The 19,544-nt window shown below is 32.2% G+C and overlaps 1 protein-coding gene across 1 annotated transcript in view; it reads right to left on the bottom strand.

Annotated features, from left to right (window-relative positions):
• Positions 1–19,544, bottom strand: part of LOC126768344 (cardioacceleratory peptide receptor-like) — a 34,400-nt gene that overhangs the window by 1,357 nt on the left and 13,499 nt on the right. The window contains exons 8-9 of the mRNA XM_050486368.1: positions 7,376–7,556; positions 2,534–2,666 (exon numbers count right to left, since the gene is read on the bottom strand). Coding sequence (XP_050342325.1) covers positions 2,534–2,666; positions 7,376–7,556 — 314 coding nt within the window. The remainder of the gene's footprint in view (positions 1–2,533; positions 2,667–7,375; positions 7,557–19,544) is intronic.

The following is a 19,544-nucleotide window of genomic DNA, read 5'->3' as shown; positions in this document are numbered from 1 at the left end:
TTTTGATAAAGAGTTCTAAAGAGGGTACAAAGGAATTTCAAAGTTGATTATTGTCGATATTTTAATTATATTGTTTTTTTTTTCAATAATATTGTCATTCGGATAATTGACACTGTTAAGTCTAACGAAACTTAATATGTATGTTTTTCTTATCTATGCTATTAAAACTGCCTCGTTGGTTTAGTGGCTAGATAAAAGGCCGCAGACCCCGAAGTACTAGGTTAAAATCCCATGTCGGGCCAATAAAAATTATTGGGTTTTTCTGTCGAAAAATTTTCAGTAACAGCTCGGAGTCTGGAATTGGAAGTGTGTAAACTTCCGGGCCAACTCTGAACTCTTTCAGGTCGTGTCAGATTATCGTCTCATCAGATTATGAGAGTTAGGGTATAGAGAGTGCATCTGTGTTCGCGTACACTTTTGTCCACTATAATATGTCCTGCGCAGTTGGCTCTTTTGATAATGGCCACCGTGGCCAAGACAGGTCTGGAGGACGTCATCATTACTATTAAAAATACCTATTCTATTGCTTATATTATATTATTAATCTCATTTTTAGATTTTAGGAAAATAGCGGGTGCTCAATGGATGCCACAAGCACAGGACCGGGAGAATTGGCGCGCCTGTGAGGAGGCCTATGTCCAGCAGTGGATAAATGTGGGCTGAATATGATGATGATGATGAATCTCATAAACTAATAAGAGTATTAATACAATTTTAGTTTTTGTCTTTGATTTTCTGAAAGCAGAAATAAGCAAAGAAAACCTGATGAAATTGAATTACATTGTAACCAATATGAGCTACGCGGTAGTACAAAGTTCAAAACTTATCCTTAAATTAAGAGGTATATATAAGCGGTATATAAGAATACTTCGTTCTAAGCAGAAGTAGATTATAGAATGAAACTTTTAAAGGCTGTTCATTGATAATATTCGGTTTAAATGTAAAAAAAATTACAAAAAATTAAAATTAATTTATTATGAAAACATTTTAATGTAAAGTTTAAATGAATAAACAAACGTAATATAACAATGATAAATAACATTTGCGGCTCGTTACGAATACAATAACGAAATTATTGCTTGTATAGATTAAGTTACTAACTTAAAGTTACGAAACCTTTGAAAGCAATTTCATAATACACGTAGGGCATTATTTGTGATAACAATATAATAATTAACATAATTACAAAACCTATAATAATGGATATAAAAGTGGGTCTGTAGTAAATATTCGTTAAGGTTTGTAATTTCGTGTCTCGTTCTGGCATTTTACGCTGTAGAAACGACCATTACGGTCGGGGAAAGCTAATTTTGAATAAGGAATGTACTCTTGGCTCGATATTTGCTTGTTATTTAAAAGAAAAAAAAGTCTCATTATTTTAATTTAAAAGCATTATTATTAGTATTGCTTAGGTATTGAAGGTAGGTAGGTAGGTCATTCATTTATTGTCGATACAAGACACATTTATATCGTTACATTGCGGAAACATTTCACATCCCATTTGCGAAATCTGTACTGGTATTCTGTAAGAGCTCACTTTATTACTCACCCGTGAAATGTTGTCTTATGGTGATATTTTGATGTGTGTTTTCTTGATATGTTATAATTACTATGGTTAATATCGCATATTGCTTTCTGAAATTTCACGACTTTTTTCTGCGACGAGTTTTAAGTTTGTTTTAATGAATAGCCCTACTGGTCTCAGAATTTAATCTCCCAATCCCAATCTCCCATTATACGTGTAGTTGCTGAATATATTGAAGTATCGAATTCAATACCTGACATTGATATATATATATAATAATTCACATTGTGATTATAGATAAAAACTTATCAATTACTAACGATGAATACATCCTCATAATGAGAACTTGCTTAAATTAGTTTGAAATTTATTTCACAAATATGAGTATTTTCTGATTCTGCTCAAATTATTTTCTTTATAAATATTAATATATTATAAAGGCGAAATTAAATTAAATAAGCAGCAAGCTTGAAACCCAAAGACGGCTTAACTATGGCTTTTACCTAACTAAATTAACGAATGTTATGTAAATTTTAATAGCTATAAATATCAGTGCGTGTTATATAGTCGGTTATTTTTATAAGCGTAAAATATGTATGTAATGATCTAGAATAAGTCCAAAGAACGTTAACAATAAAAATTAAAAAAAAAATCTTTGAAATTTATTTTATAGTGTTAATCTTTATGTACGAGTATATATATACATACTTATATTTTAAAATATTATTAATAACTATTAATTATTTAATTGTTTAATACATAAAATCATCCGTAGTATAAATAAAACATACACAAAAAATATGAATCGAGTAACTTAATAGTGAAGACAGTTCTCTTTCAGCATAGTCAAGAAGAAAAAATATAATAAGACAATTACTATACGATTACAATCATAAAGTCTAAACTTTTAGCTATGTGGCTTTATGGTGATATTATATAATTATTATAATTGGTTCAATATTTAATTAAAATGGCGGGCTAATTTTAATGAAATCGTATGCAACTCACTCTGATAGTTAGTTCATGTCTGGTGCGTCGGTGTGATGACGTCAGTAGTTCGGTGTGAGCCCTCGACTCGTTCACCGTGGAACTGTCACCAGTCTTCATCCAACACCATAGCCATTTATACGGAGGAATGTTGCTGCATAAAAAAATACAATTAAACTAATTACTTATTAAAAAATGATAAAACCAATTAAGAACTCATATGAAATAAATAAACAATTTATCCTTAATTCTATAAATTTTTATATTCTCTGAACTGTCTTGAGTTTTTACTTGGTTTTGAGAATTAATTATGCCGTTCTATAGTGGAACTATTATCTAAGAACAAACTTGTAAATTAACCGTACAATTCGATCATAAGCAATTAAAAAAATTATATTTATTTTCAGTTAATTTAAGGTAAATTTACAGCAACCTATAAAATAATAATATTCAAAAATACCTGTATTTTTTACACTTAAGCTATACATAACAAATGTTTTAGACTTTAATAGTGTTTATATGTATGTATGTATGTATGTATAAATAAATATTAATGTATGTTGGTAGCTGTTGCCTCTACGGCGTAGGCCTGTTTTAAATATTTCCATACATCTCTGTCCCATGCCTTTTGTATTCAATGACATCCAAATTTGTGACTAAAATGTCATATGTATGTAAATATTTTATATTGTGTTTCTTTGGTCCTTTTTCGTTTTTTCTTTTTACATTATAGGTAGGCGGATAAACCACCGGTTAGTAAATGGTCACCATCGCCAATAGACATTGAAGCTGTAAGAAATATTAGCCATTCCTTACATTTTCCATGCGCCACCAATCTTCGAAACTAAGATACCTCTAGTTACTGTAATTACACTGCCTCGCTCACCGTTTAAACCGGAATACAACAATACTCAGTATTGCTGTTAGGTGGTTAAATATGTGATGAATTGGTGGTATCTAACCAGACAGCACAAAGCCCAAAAAGAAAAAAAGAAAATAAAAAATACGAATATAGTTCTATTAAAACGACATTATTTTAAACATACGATCTTCATAGGAATCGAATTCATCGCTTGCCCTCAACTCATTTATTTTGGGTCGGCGAAGTGAGCTTTATAACGCTGCCAGAAACATAATTTGGCTGACTTTTACGGCCTACGTGTCTGACGCAAGTCCCCCTAGGGAATATTTTTCCTGGTGGGTTTGTTTCTGGCAACATACTAGTTGTTGAGACGATAAGTGCTAAGGGTATTGACACACAAAAGCAATGTCTCGGTCGACTTTTACGACATCCACGGGTGGCTCCGGACTGTAATAATAAAACAGTCGACTGCACTCGTATCAAATTCATCTCGTCATTATGACGTAATTATTCTATACATTTATGTGTAGCATTGTACTAGATTCAAAAGTTTTCATATTTCCAGGCTCACTTTTAAGGTTTTTTTTTTTTAATTTATATTTATCACAGATTTCGTCCGAGCTATGTTTCGAGTTTTTTTATTGTTTCGCACCGTTAATAATAATAAATAATTAATCCATGTCTAGTACAAAAAAAAAGTACATAGTATTCATAATATATCAGTATTAGTAACAGCCTGTTAATGTCCCATTGCTGGGCTAAGGCCTCCTCTCCCTTTTGAGGAGAAGGTTTGGAGCTTATTCCACCACGCTGCTCCAATGCGAGTTAGTATAATATACATGTAGTAGAATTTTAATGAAATTAGACACATGCAGGTTTCCTCACGATGTTTTCCTTCACCATCAAGTACGAGATAAATTATAAACACAAATTAAGCACATGAAAATTCAGTGCTATTTGCCCGGGTTTGAACCCACGATCATCGGTTAAGATTCACGCGTTCTAACCACTAGGCCATCTTTTCATCTTTTATATATCAGGCTTTATATTCATAATATATACATATTATCATTATATACTGATTTAACAAATCTGTATTTATTATAAAATAGGTACAATCGCGGTACATGTTATTTATAAAATATATATAATTTATGTAATTAATTGAGTTTTTCGATTATTCAAAATTTATGAATAGTCATATTTTTTATACATATTTTATTACAATAGTGAATATACTTATATATATTTAGTAGAATAAAATCAAAGTTTTGTTGTGAATATTCGATACCAAAAACATTACAACAACTAAATTAAAATAAATCCGAAGATATGCCGCCATAGGCTATTTGGTCTTAATAGAAAATAATTGATGGATTAAAAAAAAGCTGAAAGGGCAATGTGGTTAAAACGCATGAATCTTAACATATGATCGTGGGTTAAAATCCCGGTAAGAAAACCATTTTTTCCCACAGAGAGAGCAGGCCTTAGCTCAGCAGTAAGACATTCACAGGCTGGAACTGATGGTTTTAACTTTTTACTTTACTAACAGTTTTAATAAGGTTTTAAACTCATTAAAGCTGTTAGTAAAGTATCAAGATACTCAAAAAATATATAATTAATTTTTAATTAATAAGCTAAGTTGGATTTGTTTATAACAATTAGCAACTATAATTGTACTCATAACTTTACTTAAGTATATATTTCTATTATGTATATACAATACATAATAGAAATATAAAAATAATTATTTAAATATCCTTAACTATATTAATAATAATTGAGAGCTACGCGTTTTGTTTACATTTAAACATTAAGCAATACTCATAAATCATTTTCAATATCAACAAACAGCGGTGTAACTTTAGAGTGGCTTAGGCGGGGAAGTATTGTAATTAAGAGAAACCCAACAAGATATATAGCTGTCCTGTACTGGGAGATGATTTGTTAGGTAAATAAGCGTCTGGGATCTCAAATTGACGTTAAATGATAGTTGTTATCCTTAATATAAGTTTTCTCAATAAATAACTCAATCATAAACAAAAACAATATCGATATTAATTTATTCATAAACTTCGAGATAAGGCTTCATGTACATAATAAGTATCAATTTATAACGAAACTCTGGATAAGGCTTCGTGTACATTACAAGCCAGCAACAAACCGGATCGCAATTTTATGCATAATAAAAAAACCAATAAATTTTATTCAAGTAGGATCTTTATAAGTACTTTTGAAACGTCATGTTACGTATAAAATTTATTGTAAAGTTACCAACAGTTTTTATGTAGATTATATCAAAAATAACGGGCGAAAACTAAAACATATAAAGAATAGCTACTCTATTCTTTTTATGCTCCGATGCGGGCATCGACGAAGAAGATGACGACGATTTGGACTGATGAGAGGACGACAACAACCACCGGATTGACCAGCCACATCAACAATACTCAAAGACCGACAACAACCATCTAAATAAATAGCCACTGGGTCATTGAGACTCTGGCCCTTTGGGCCAAAATAAAAAGACGCGACGGTTAAAACCGTCGAGGAGGAACAGCCCGGGTAAAGGGGGCAACCCCGAGGCCCGTACTCAGACTGGCCTAGGCCAGCCATGACGTACCAACTCTTTCTCTATTCTTTTTATAAAATAAGTTAAAGTCGACTACAAAAAAGTAACTTTAACTTTACATATATACCGGTGGCTTTGTGCAAGCTCGTCTGGGTAGGTACCACCCACTCATCAGATATTCTACCGCAAAACAGTACTTGGTATTGTTGTGTTCCGATTTAAAGGATGAGTGAGCCAGTGTAATCACAGGCACAAGGGACATAACATATTAGTTCCCAAGGTTGGTGGCGCATTGACTATATAAGCGATGGTTAACATTTCTTACAATGCCCAATGTCTGTAGGCGTTGGTGACCACTTACTATAAGTGGCCCATATACTCGTCCGCCTTCCTGTTTTATAAAAAAAAATATATAATTGAATTCTGTTTGACCTGTATGAAAATCAATGAATCTAAATACAATACGCGTTATATATTATAAATAATAATTATTGTATTGTTTATTAAATAGCCTTTATATATTAATGTATATAGTTTTCATTAAAAATAAAAATATCTGTAGATTTTTTAAAAATCTATGGAAAGTACGCGTATGTATAATAATTTTTTTAATTTACTTATTAAAACAATATGACGTTTAAGTATTTACATATTAACAACATTTTATTATATTACAAATTATATGATTATAATTATATACTACCTATGATTACTAAATATCATCTTATTTTTTAGCAATCATCAGGCCTCTTTATGTTTAAATATTGCATTAAATATCAATAAGCCACGTAATATCGGTAATTTCTAAAAATAATATATAAAAACATCTATATGGGACAATTTATATTTTATTGCATCTTTTATCGCACCAAGAAGGACGCGAGTTTAAAGCACACGTCTTGATAGGAACCTCGAAATGCTAAACCTTGTGCCATTTATGTTCTAAAAAGGGATATTTTTACGGCTTTGACAATTCCTAAAGTTTATATCAAGTTTATGTCTATTCAACGAGGACTGAGAGCCGAGATGGCTGTGGTTACAAGAAAATCCGGGTGGGTAATTACTCGTACTTTTCATGCACTTTAGTGTTGTTTATAATTAATGCAAAATAAGATATAAGAATCGAGATGGCTCAGTAGATTATATATCAATATAAATCTAAGATCACTGGTTTATATCCAAGTAAGAATCATAAAGTTTTAATGTATTTAGTTTATGTCTATTATTCACCAAGCTGGTGAAGGAAAATATTGTGAGGAAATCTGCATGTGTCGAATAAAACTACCTGATACAATGCATACACAACTAACAGTGCATCCGTGTGAAGGAATAAAATTCCAAATCTTTAAGCTCGTGTTCTCCGTTAGATGAGATTCTTTGCCCAGCGATGGGACATTGACGAAATAATAATGTTCCTTTTTTTACTTACCGGAGACTAATGAATATCCTGTTGGAGAAGATGAAGTAAATGACAGGGTTTGCAGCTGAGTTTAGTGGTGCGAGGCTCTGGATGAGTGATGCGATGGCTATGTTCACTTGTGTATCGGGGACGTAGCCGTAGACTTGAAGGAGGTCGAATATCATGTACGGTGACCAGCAGAGGACGAATACTGAAAATAAATATATTTTAAATCTAATCCAAAACGACATCATGCAAATATATAAATTAAATTTATAATAAGACAGGCCCATTGGACAGGCAGGCAGACTGTCTAGAGGCGTCCTGATGGTGATCACCTCTGCCCATAAATGTTGGCACTGTATGAAATATTAACCAAGCCTTATATCATCAATGAGTTGTCATCATCATGAGAGTCAATCTTTGGAATGACGTTATGTTCTTGGGGATGTAGTTACAATGGTTTACTTAGCCTTCAAATTCAAAATACACTTCACTTAAGTAACTTCATTCTTATATGAAATACATAAAGTTAAATACATATATCCTGTATGGGAATTGGTGAAAACGAAATTCATTCTTTCTATCATATTTATTTCTATTAAATGATTTACCTATTTATTTCCATATTTATTTATTTCCAAATGTTAATTTCCGAAATTCAATTTTCAATTTGCGAAGCATTATAAGGCTAGCCTGTCATTTATGCGTTCGCTTAGTGAATTATTACTGTTTAAAGTTAATTAACTTTTCAAAACATTGGATTAAACAACTCTTCGTAGCCTCATAAACTTTCCGGGAAGACAACAAATTATAGGCGACTGATTTATAAAATATTCTATATAAGGGTCCGATTAATTTGAAAATGCGGTCTTCTGACGACGATACTGATTTTTTACTTTTTAAATTTTTAGTCTAAATAACAGTTTTTAATTTAACTATTTTTTATGGCATATAAAGATGGCGAACGATCAGACACGCTACTAGACGGCATTGCAGCAAACCAACTTCTAAAACATTCAACAGATCTCCATGACAACTTGTAAACACAGATTTATTTTATTATAATAAATCACTTTTTACATCGTCCATCCGTCTATCACCAACCACTGGGATTTATTAACATTGCACATGGCCTCACTCATTAAAATCAGAACATAAATATGATGTGTATTCGTAGCAATAAAAAGTGTTGCTGTATGGCGGTAAATGATAAACATAAACCAAGCATATACAAAATTTGATGGGGTTTGCCGGAGATTGAACCCGTTGTTTTTAAATATTCGGTTAAGTGTCACGAGTTCTAACCACTTTTTTTAACGCTGGAAAAACGTGTTACGCGTTTCCCACACGGGAACAGTGGGGGGTTGTGGGGCTCACCGGTGTTCAAGGCAACGAGTGCGCCCCGAACATCGGAATACCCACTAAAAAACCAGAGGTACCCTTTCCGTCTTAACGAGGAGTGCCACGGGATCGCTTTCGCATGCTACCGTGACGACGAGTTCTAACCACTGGGCTAACTCGACTCACTCTTTTATATTTAATATCAAATGCGCAAAGCTCAAACGGGTATCATAAAAAATGAAAAATGATAAAACGGAGAATAAGTTAAAAAAACCAATTCCACGATATCGCCGTCTCATAAAAGTAATAATGTCGCAGCTAAAAGTTTAAATATTTCCTCTATTGCGGCGAGGAGTCGGGTCACGATTCAAATTGTAAATTTATAAGATTCCAGCGAGAACTCCACCTATGTGGGCGTCGACGTGACGATTTGCTCAAAATCGCTTGGAAAGTGAACTTTATAAGCTCGCATGAAATGCATATAAAATAAAGTTCTATACATATTACACTTTTTAAAATAATTTTATTAAAATAAGTCATTATTTAATAAGTTATTTATTATTAATTAAAAACCAACGCCAAAGCGTTTTTATTACTATATATTACTATTTACCATTTAAATAAGGGTACAGCTTGTGTGACGACAATAGCTAGGAGTAAGGATCTAATCTGCGACTTTTACATCGCTAGGCGGCCGTAGCGAATTAATAGGGTGTATCAAAAAATGACCGTTTTTTAACCAAATATTTGTATTATTATTTCTTTGATATAAAATAAAATTAATACTTGAAGTTTAATCCATTGTTATCAACCGTCATTAGCCATCTGCTAGCCAATTGCTCGATCCCACGCTGATACCATTCCTTGGGATTGCTGTCAAAGAACTCTTGGACCGCAATTTCAACTTATGCAAAATTATCAAATATTTATAAAATGGTGTATGGATCGAAATAAGTAGTAATCTGATGGTGCGAGGTCTGGACTATATGATGAATCAGGAGTTCGAACCCATGAAGTTCTTCAAACTTTTCTTTGGCTCGACGGCAAGTGTGAGGACGAGCATTATCTTGTTGGAATAAAACTCCTTTTCGGTTGGTCAAAGCAGGATAACGCTCTGATAATTTGGCGTAAAATTTATCCAGTTATTCGCAGTAGAGTTCAGAGTTCATAGAGCATCCATCTAGAACAAATTTGTGATGGATAACACCTTCAAAATTCCAAAAAACGCAAAGCATGGGCTTTTATCAAATTGCCCCCTTGCAGCAACCGGAAAAGCAGTTTGACCGCGACCTAGCCATTGCTCACGATAATCTTCCGGTAAAATCTCATATCAGCAAGGTTTTTCAGTAAATTATCACAAATTGCTAACCTCTTAGCTGATTGCTGAGGAATAAGTTAATGACGGACCAGTCTACTGCTCTTTTTCACCTTCCTCATGGAGTTTAGATGGCGACTTACAGTATTTTCGAAACACCACGCTCCCTGGCATGTTCGCGAGTAGTTGTAGACAGATTTGACTTAACAGGCTTTATGCAGAACCTCATCAATCCATTAATGGTCGCCTGGAGTCCTTCTTCCTTTTCAACGTCGCATCTCCACTGCTAAATTTTTCAAATCCACGCCGCACAATGCAAATGCACTGATCAAGGACACCTTCCCCTTCATATTTAATAATTTCACGAGTTGCTTGAGCGGCTGTAATTTTTTTTCCAGTAATGCCGTATAATTACGAGAATTTCGTAGAAAACTGTCATGTTTCTTCTCTGAAACAAATAACTAAACCAGAAATGAATAATTAAGTTTAGAGAATGCTCTAAATGAATTATTAAGTATTGGTAAGTATAAAATAGGAATAAAATATTTACAGACTTTTAAATCTTAAATATGATAAAACGGTCATTTTTTTTGATACACCCCCATATTTTGTCTTTAGTGTTAATGAAATACATGGTAAATAAATATCAGCAATAATCAAAATTAATACATAGCTGACGAGCCGGTTGGCGTGGTTCGTAGATACTTGCGTTTCATGTCGAAGGTTGTGGGTTCGATTTCCACCCAGGACAGATATTTATGTACATGAATATGTCTGTTTGTCCTGAGTCTAGGTGTAATTTTCTATATAAGTATGTATTTACAAAAGAAACGAAATATATGTAGTATATCAGTTGTCTGGTTTTCATAGCACAATGGCCGCGTGTGAAAAATGTCCCAGGATATTATTATTATTATTATTGCATAACTAAGATTGAAATAAGTTTGAAATAATTGGTTATGTCGGTTGGTTTGTTGGTTCCAAAGGAGTGACTGACGTCGCCGTGAATACGTCTTTAAGTCGAAGGTCACTTTACTTGTTGTAGTGTGTGTTAGGGATAAAAAAAATGAAAAGTAATAAAACTTTTTTTTTTTTAAACAAGACTTAATTAATGCGCTAAAAAGAATAAAATATTTTTTTCCTTTAAAACTTTTATTATCAATTTATAACATCATTACACAATTCATATGATATAAAAGCTTGTCGCGAGATTAACCTACTCGCATTTACTTAGTATGAAAATTTTAAAAATTAAAATCTATCAGAAGTTATTTAATTTATTTATTTTTATCTACACAGGTAAATCTGGCGACAAGCTTTTATATCATAAAAATTCTACCGTCTCTATGGTAATCAAATAATTTCTTAAATATATATACTAGTAGTAGCTGGATATTAGTGTGTGCTCAGAGAACCTTTGTACCAATTTACCTTCTGAGATCTAAAAATCTCAAAGCAACAACGAGATCGTATTAGTTGTACAATTTAGCTGTTTTTTGTTAAATATATGCCATAAGTATATTAAATATGAGTGAGCGGCAACCGTATAGTGGGAAGACCACTCATCAGTAAAAGCATTTCTAAGAAAAATAGGCGATAGGTATATACGATCAGCCGTGAAAGTCCATCATATTCTTTCCATGCAGCTCACACTCCGTCGATACCAAAAAATAGAAGACGAGAATAAATAATTACTGAACAAAAAACAAAATTGACAAAACAATTTTTTTTCTTAGATAAACCAATCTAGACAGACTTGTTGTCCGTATTGTCTCGGTGTATCTTTTATTGATTGGAATTTTGAATGGATTTTTTTATATCCAGGCAGCATTATAATCAGAATTTTAAGATTTCTGATAGCAATGTACTTTATATGTAATCTCAATCTTGTCATATTCGGCTTCGTTATTAACCCAGGTGTTGAGTGCCAAGTTGTCTAAGCCCAATAACAAGGAATATAACTGGATGGACATTGAACGTTACTTCATTTACTTTTCATGATGTGCTTAACAATCTGTGTCGGTTCTCAGACATAACATACTGACTAAATGAGGGCCTTATATACATTTTTCAGTAACAGCCTGTGAATGCTCCACTGCTGGGCTAAGGCCTCCTCTCCCTTTTTGAGGAGAAGGTTTGGAGCCTATTTCACCACGCTGTTCCAATTCGGGTTGTTGGAATACATATGTGGCAGAATTTCAGTGAAACTAGACACATGCAGGTTTCTACGCGATGTTTTCCTTCACCATCAAACAAGAGATGAATTATAATTAAAAATTAAGCACATGAATATTCAGTGATTTTTGCCCGGGTTTAAGCCCACGATCATCGATTCACGCGTTCTTACCACTGGGCCATCTCGTATATTTTACATTTTATATAAAGTAAATTCAGAGTTTCACTTATAATTACGTACTGAATTTGTTTTTAGGAAATAAAATTATGGTAAAAATTAAATACCTTTTAGTAAATAAACCTAATGGACGCCTCCATTCAATTCAATCTTAAAGCATTTTGTTTTATTTTTTTAAGTCAGTTGATTTATTTATGCCTTAGCGAATAACTAATATGGACTAAGAAAGCTTTACATCAAAGTTCGTTACAATATTATTATAGCGACTTACATTTATATTGAGAGAAAAAATTGGACGGCTTTACAATTTGTGATAGAAGTAAGAGCCAAGTAAATTACTTAAGAAACAATGATAATGATCGATCTGCCTTTGCTAATACGACTTATTGAAGAGAGGCTCCATGTGTTTTTTCCATATGTATGTCATGTAATATCACAAAAAATAGTGACTTATATACATATATCTGTATATTATAATAGTCGTTGGTCTAAGGACTAGATATAAGACCCTGGGTTCGAATTGGGTTCTCAGTATCAATATCCAATATCAATATCAATATCCTGGGACATTTTTCACACACGGCCGATCCCAAATTAAGCTTGTGCTATGGAAACCAGACAACTGATATACTACATATACTACTTTTCTTTTGTAAATACATACTTATATAGATAATTACACCCAGATTTAGGACAAATAGACATGTTCATGCACACAAATATCTGTTCTGAATGAGAATCAAACCCACAACCTTCGGCGTGAAAGGCAAGTATCTACCAACCACGCCAACCGGCTCACCCGGGCAGTAGCAGCCCGAAGTCTGGAAGTTGGAAGTGTGTACACTCCAATTCCTCGGCTTTTCACGTAAAGCCGTTGGTTCTACGCCTGAATTATTTCCGGTCATGTCGGATTTGCCGTCCCAACGGATTATGAGTGAGACAGAACCTATGTTTGTGCACTAATATTTACTTACTAGTGCATGTAATATTTCCTAGATCATCGAATACTTTATTGTTATAACTCAAACATTACAAGATGGTAAGTGCTGTTTGAATGCAAATAATTTAATATTAAGTGATATATTTTATATGGATACATAGATTTCACTAGTAGTACTGAACCGAAATAGTAACATTATTATTACGTTTGATGTAAAGGTGAATGAACCTGTGTAATGTAAACAGGGACGAGGGATGTGACACAAATTCAGAGTAAATAAGGTTATTTTTCTTAGAGAAAAGTAATATTCATTATTTAAATATCATATGACATTACATATTGATTTCCGATCGTCAGTAAAATATATGCGTATTATTATGTCAATGGCGTGACCCCTGGCCATAAACCTTTAGACCACAGTATCATCTTTTGCATGTGTCAGCTTATAATGGTTGTAATTTTTTATGTACTTATTTAATGTAGTTGTTTCATATTAAATTGAATTGTATAAAATGAGTCAAGATACCATTCATTTTTATATAAAATTAGATAAAACGTTGTTTTTTTAAATCGGTGAGCGTACTAGGAAATAGGCTGTGATGCCTAATAAGAAGAATAAAAAATGTTAGCCATTACTTAAAATGCCAATGCATCACTAACCTTAGGAAATAGGATGTTATATGCCTTGTACTTCTAGTTATACTGGCTTACTCCTTTCATACCGGAACACAACAATAGTAAGTATTATTGCTGTTTTGCGAAAGATTATATGATGAGTGGGCAACCACTGCTTACACAGGCGAGCTTGCACAAATCCCTAACACCAAATAAAATAAAATGTTATTTTGAAAATATATACATACAATTCCTGGATTTATTAACCACTGGACCAAATTTTATGCAAAAATGTTAGCTACTTAATGCGAGAGCCAGTCTCGCAGAAGGCGTCCTTTGAACCGACGCAAAGTCTGAAGTAATATCCAGCTTGAGTCTCAATTAAATAAGGGTGCCCTTTCAAGCCATGATCCTGTCAAGACCTGTAGGGTCAACTGTAATACAAATTCCGATCCTAAACATAGGAACATTAATTTTTTTGCACGCATCGCGAAATACTGATTCATTATGCTATGTAATATTGAATATATAATATAGCCATAAACATACAATACTAGTGCAATATATATTGATAATGCAAAACAGACCAATCACACATTACATAATAATAATTATTTTCACATAATTATTCAATTTGGGATACCGCGATATTGAATCGACCTTCTAATGTAATTACAGGCAGAAGGGACAAAACATCTTAGTTCCCAAGGTTGGCGATGCATTGGCGATGTAAGCGATGGTTAACATTTCTTACAATGCCAATGTCTATGGGCGTTGGTGACCACTTGCCATCAGGTGGCCCATATGCTCATCGCCAACCTATACTATAAAAAATACGGTATAGTATTGCGTTAACTAGGTGAATATTATAAAGCAAATTTACTAAAAAGTTTATATAATATTAGAAATTTTATACATCGTTATTAGTATAAAAGAATACCAATTTTGTCCTCTTAAATATAATGGATGCGATCGTAAAATGTTTAACGTCGGTTCTGCTCTTCATGTACCATGTTGTTTAAAGTGAGCGCTTTTTAACATATTTTTAAGGTCGTTAACCTATTAGACTAATGGATTATGGAGATTTTCTAGACATTTACAAGTGTTAAACTTAGTTCATACGATATTTTAAAACGCTCATTTTATATTTTACAGAATGAATGAATGATTAATGTTTGTCTTAACAATTAAGGACACATTATCTGTAACTTTTTTAAGTGTGCAACCGTTAGCTCGTTCGTTTCGTTCGGTATCCTTACTATTAAATCTGTCAGATATGTATTTTGTATGTGTGTGTGGTTGAAAATTATATCATAATAATAATGTTCTCTTGATTGAATTTCGAATGATTATCAATGAATAGCACTAAAAAGATTTTAATACACAAGTTTGTGCAAAAATACAGTATCAGGAGGGAAGGAATCCGTTTTCATAGATTGAATGGTATGATAGGAGAAATTATAGGCAATATACTCGCACTGTCCCAAAGACGAAAAGCATTGTCAACTTCCAAATTCCAAGCTGTTAGTGAGGTTTTTATAATATACGTATAACTCAGACACACTCGCATGTACACAAATTATATAGTTTTACCACAAAACCAAAAAAAAAAAAAGTATTCTCACCAAAGTGAAGTGAATTGCTATTCCGAAAGAACTCACTTGGTATCTCAGTCGTGAAATTTTAAAAGCGGACAATGAACCAGAATGTTGATGCGTGTATGAATATTATATACAGTCAATGCCGCATATTACCTTTTTCTTTCTGACATTTTACGATCATACTCTGTGGTGAGTTTCATGAGTTGGCCTATTGGTGTTTTTGTATTGTACTTATTCATATAATATAGGTAGGCGGGCTGGCAAGTGGTCACCATCACCCATAGACATTGGCGATATAAGAAGTATTAACTATTCCTTACATCGCCGTTGCACCACCAACCTTGGGAACTAATATGTTATGTCACTTGTGCCTGTGACAGTGGCTCGCTCATCCTTTAAACTGGAACGCAACGATACTAAGAATTGCTGTTTAGCGGTAGATCTTCTGATGGTACCTACCCAGATGGGCACAAAGTTGTACCACCTAGTATTTAAGAATTAATTTACTAACTCTCAATACTTTATGCTTAAAGCTCGTTACTTCTGTAATGCTCATTTCTTTTAATTCAATATTTCATCTGCTTTCATGTCAATGTCGTCAACTTTCCAGACTAAACAAAGTCAAAATATACATTATCGAATATAAATCAAGAGAAATACGATGTTTTGAAAGAAAAACATCTCTGACATTTTCAATATTTTTACTTAAATAAATGGACGTCAATTCGTTTGAATAAACATGGATGCATCGGTCATATTTATTTCAATATATCATCCATATAGTCCATTTTATATAGTACATTTAATTTTGTATATTGAAATGTCATGTTGTTTTAAACAATTGACATCGAAAATATCAATAAATTGACACACATAGAAGCTTTTATTGAACTTGCAATATGTTAGTTTGCTTAGGTCAAATCTTGCAAGTTGAATTTGAACCACTATCTTATCTTAAAGTTAAAATTTTATATGTTGGTTCAGTTCCAACGACAATGCACTTTTGGTAAGTATGACCTGATTCTACACCCATGATTGGCTTCAGACAAAGTAACTGAACGAATAGCATAGATAAGAAATTTGATATGTAATATAATATATATATATTTTTTTTCTAATTATTTATTACATAATACTGGTGCTCGCGACTTAGTCCGCGTGAAAAACAGTTTTATTATGATATAAAAAAAAAAAAAACATTTTCGTACGTTGCTACTCTTTTTTCATCACCCGTACTCGTGTTTTGATTAATTTATTTTATATACAGACAAATGGTTTCTACTGCTTTAGTATATATATAGATTAATAATATATTGAAAATATACATTCTTTATAAAACAATAATTAATTAATTCCATTTTAGTGATGCTTGTTCGAGTTTAAAGCGAGTGACCTTAAGTTAGGATTTACGTTTTCTTAAATATTAGCCACCTTTACAATAATGTATTAATCAAAACGAAACATAATAAAACGCGATATCTAACTAAAATTCTTATTATTTTGAATATTAAACAGATTTAAAAAGCTTTTATTTTATCATGTGGGATAAAATAAAACTATTTTAATTGGTTTAAAATGTGTAAATTGATTTAACGCACCGAAAAAATATTTTAAAACGTTTTAGCGCAGTTCTATTTTGACAAACTTGTTATAATAAATTTGAATGTAGGTCAGGTACATATAAATTGATAAAAATATTTTTATACGTAATCAGAATGTGTCAGTAATGTGTCGGTGTTTCTATTTATTTTCTTTCTTATTTTACGTGAATTATGAAAGTAATATTTTTTTAGGATTGATGTAAAAAAATTCAAGGACTTAAAAAGTAACGCGATGTTTACTCGTCATATGTATTAGATAGTTAAGCACATGTTTTGTTTATTTTTTAAATGATCATATATTACTTTATGCAAATGGTTTTTAATTATTTCTTCATACGATTTTATTTGTTTTTCAAATTAATTATATATGTCTTTAATACTTTTTACTTTTTAAAAAAGTCGAGATGGCCTAGTGGTTAGAACGCGTGAATCTTAACCGATGATCGTGGGTTCAAAGCCGGGCAAGCACCACTGAATTTTCATGTGCTTAATTTGTGTTTATAATTGATCTCGTGTTTGACGGTGAAGGGAAACATCGTGAGGAAACCTGCATGTGTCTAATTTCATTGAAATTCTGTCACATGTGTATTCTACCAACCCGCATTGGAGCAGCGTGGTAGAATAAGCTCCAAACCTTCTCCTCAAAAGGGAGAGGAGGCCTTAGCCCAGCAGTGGGACATTAACAGGCTGTTACTGTTAAAACTTTTTATTGAAACTTTACTCAACAGCTTTGACTTATTAAATATGTTTATGTATTTATTAATCCTTTATTGCACACAATTTACAAACATTTAATAACATATAATAACAAGTAGACCATATAGTATGCAAAGGCGGCCTCATCACTTATATTGATTTCTTCCAGGCAACCTCTGTAAAGAGAAATGTTTATGTTTTTTTGCCAGGATCACTAATCGGTTTATAAATATATATAGGTAAATTTAATTTTGTTTTCAAACACTTTTAATAGTCAATTATAACAATATTTACTAAATTCATTATTTTTATATGCCAGAATTATTTATCAAACTAGATGTTAATTAAGTCACGGTTAATTCTAGTGTAATAAATGAAGAAATGATAGATTAACAGTTAATTTAATATGTGTTAAATGTTGTTGCGACAGAAATTCTCGGCAATATTTTTTGGCGACCGACCAAAAATTAGTTTTAGGTCGTACTACGTTTGTCGTCGTATTACGCATATTTTATTTATTTACAAATTATTAACATTTGTCTGTTTCTTTGAAAATAAGAATTTAAAATTTTTAGTTATATAGAAGCAATTTGGTCTTATTATCATCAGACCAGTTCTTCTGTCCGATTCTGGCCACGATAGAAATAATCAACCGAAACTAACCAAGTATGCTGGAAATAAAATAGTGCCTTTCGTTCTGTATTTTTTTAAACAATACGGCCGGCTCGTGAATGTAGCTCAAGCTAATTGAAATAAAAGACTAAAAAAATACTTTTGCTCGAAAAAGGCTTTATTTTTATATATTGTCTTTAGCGCTTTGATATTCATACAAAATTTGTTTGGCGCTTACATCCTTTAGCTCTGGGCTGGCGTCCAGTATAGCTTTTTCATATTTTACGTACATATAGTAATTGCATCACTTTCATTTTCTAACTTGTCCATTCGTCCATGCACTTCGTCGCCCACCAAATTAGGGTTACGCCTGCCAAGCCTTAACGCGATTACTTGCCTTATCTAAGTCCAATCCTTAATATTTTAATTTTTTTTTGAGGTGTTGTCTTAACAAATGTGGACATATTTATCATTTCAATATTTAAATATTTCGAAAACTTAGTTGTCATATTAAAAACCTTCAGTAATAATAAAGCGAGCCATTTAAATTAACTCGACTTTTGGATCCAATTCGACTTTTCAAAAAAGAATATTTAGATTTATCAGAAAGATTAACTTGACATTTTATTCACTCATTCAATATCCCAACCATTAATTAATAAAATGCACTTTTAAATATTAACAGTAAACTATATTTTTAATTTTAATAATTGGAAGACTAAAAGTCGATTGCTACGAACGATTCGCTCGTTCATTATTAATTGGAAATGTTCGACGATTTAATTAAATTCTGACAGATTGGAGCATTGTCATCGAATATAAATCGTGAATAATATTTTCATACAGATAAAGTTTTGACGACCTGTACCTCATAAAAGTACTCGTTATTTATCTCCGTATTTTATTTCACTAATATTATAAATTACTGTCACAATTTCTATTCGAATAGATTTTTACGAGTAGTTTTGAATCATCAATCCGTTTCAGAACGTTGATTATATTAAATCGAATCAGCAAGAAACTGTAGGGTAACAATGAGTATGAGAGTACATAGAGACAAGAGTGCCGTGAATAATATAAATATTTTAGTAGTGTGTATATAAATTTAAAATTTTGGTTCTT

This window comes from Nymphalis io, chromosome 5 (genome assembly GCF_905147045.1).
Source record: "Nymphalis io chromosome 5, ilAglIoxx1.1, whole genome shotgun sequence".
NCBI classification, from domain to species: domain Eukaryota; kingdom Metazoa; phylum Arthropoda; class Insecta; order Lepidoptera; family Nymphalidae; genus Nymphalis; species Nymphalis io.
Note: the sequence above shows the minus strand (reverse complement) of the source record. Positions and strands in the feature narration are given on the sequence as shown.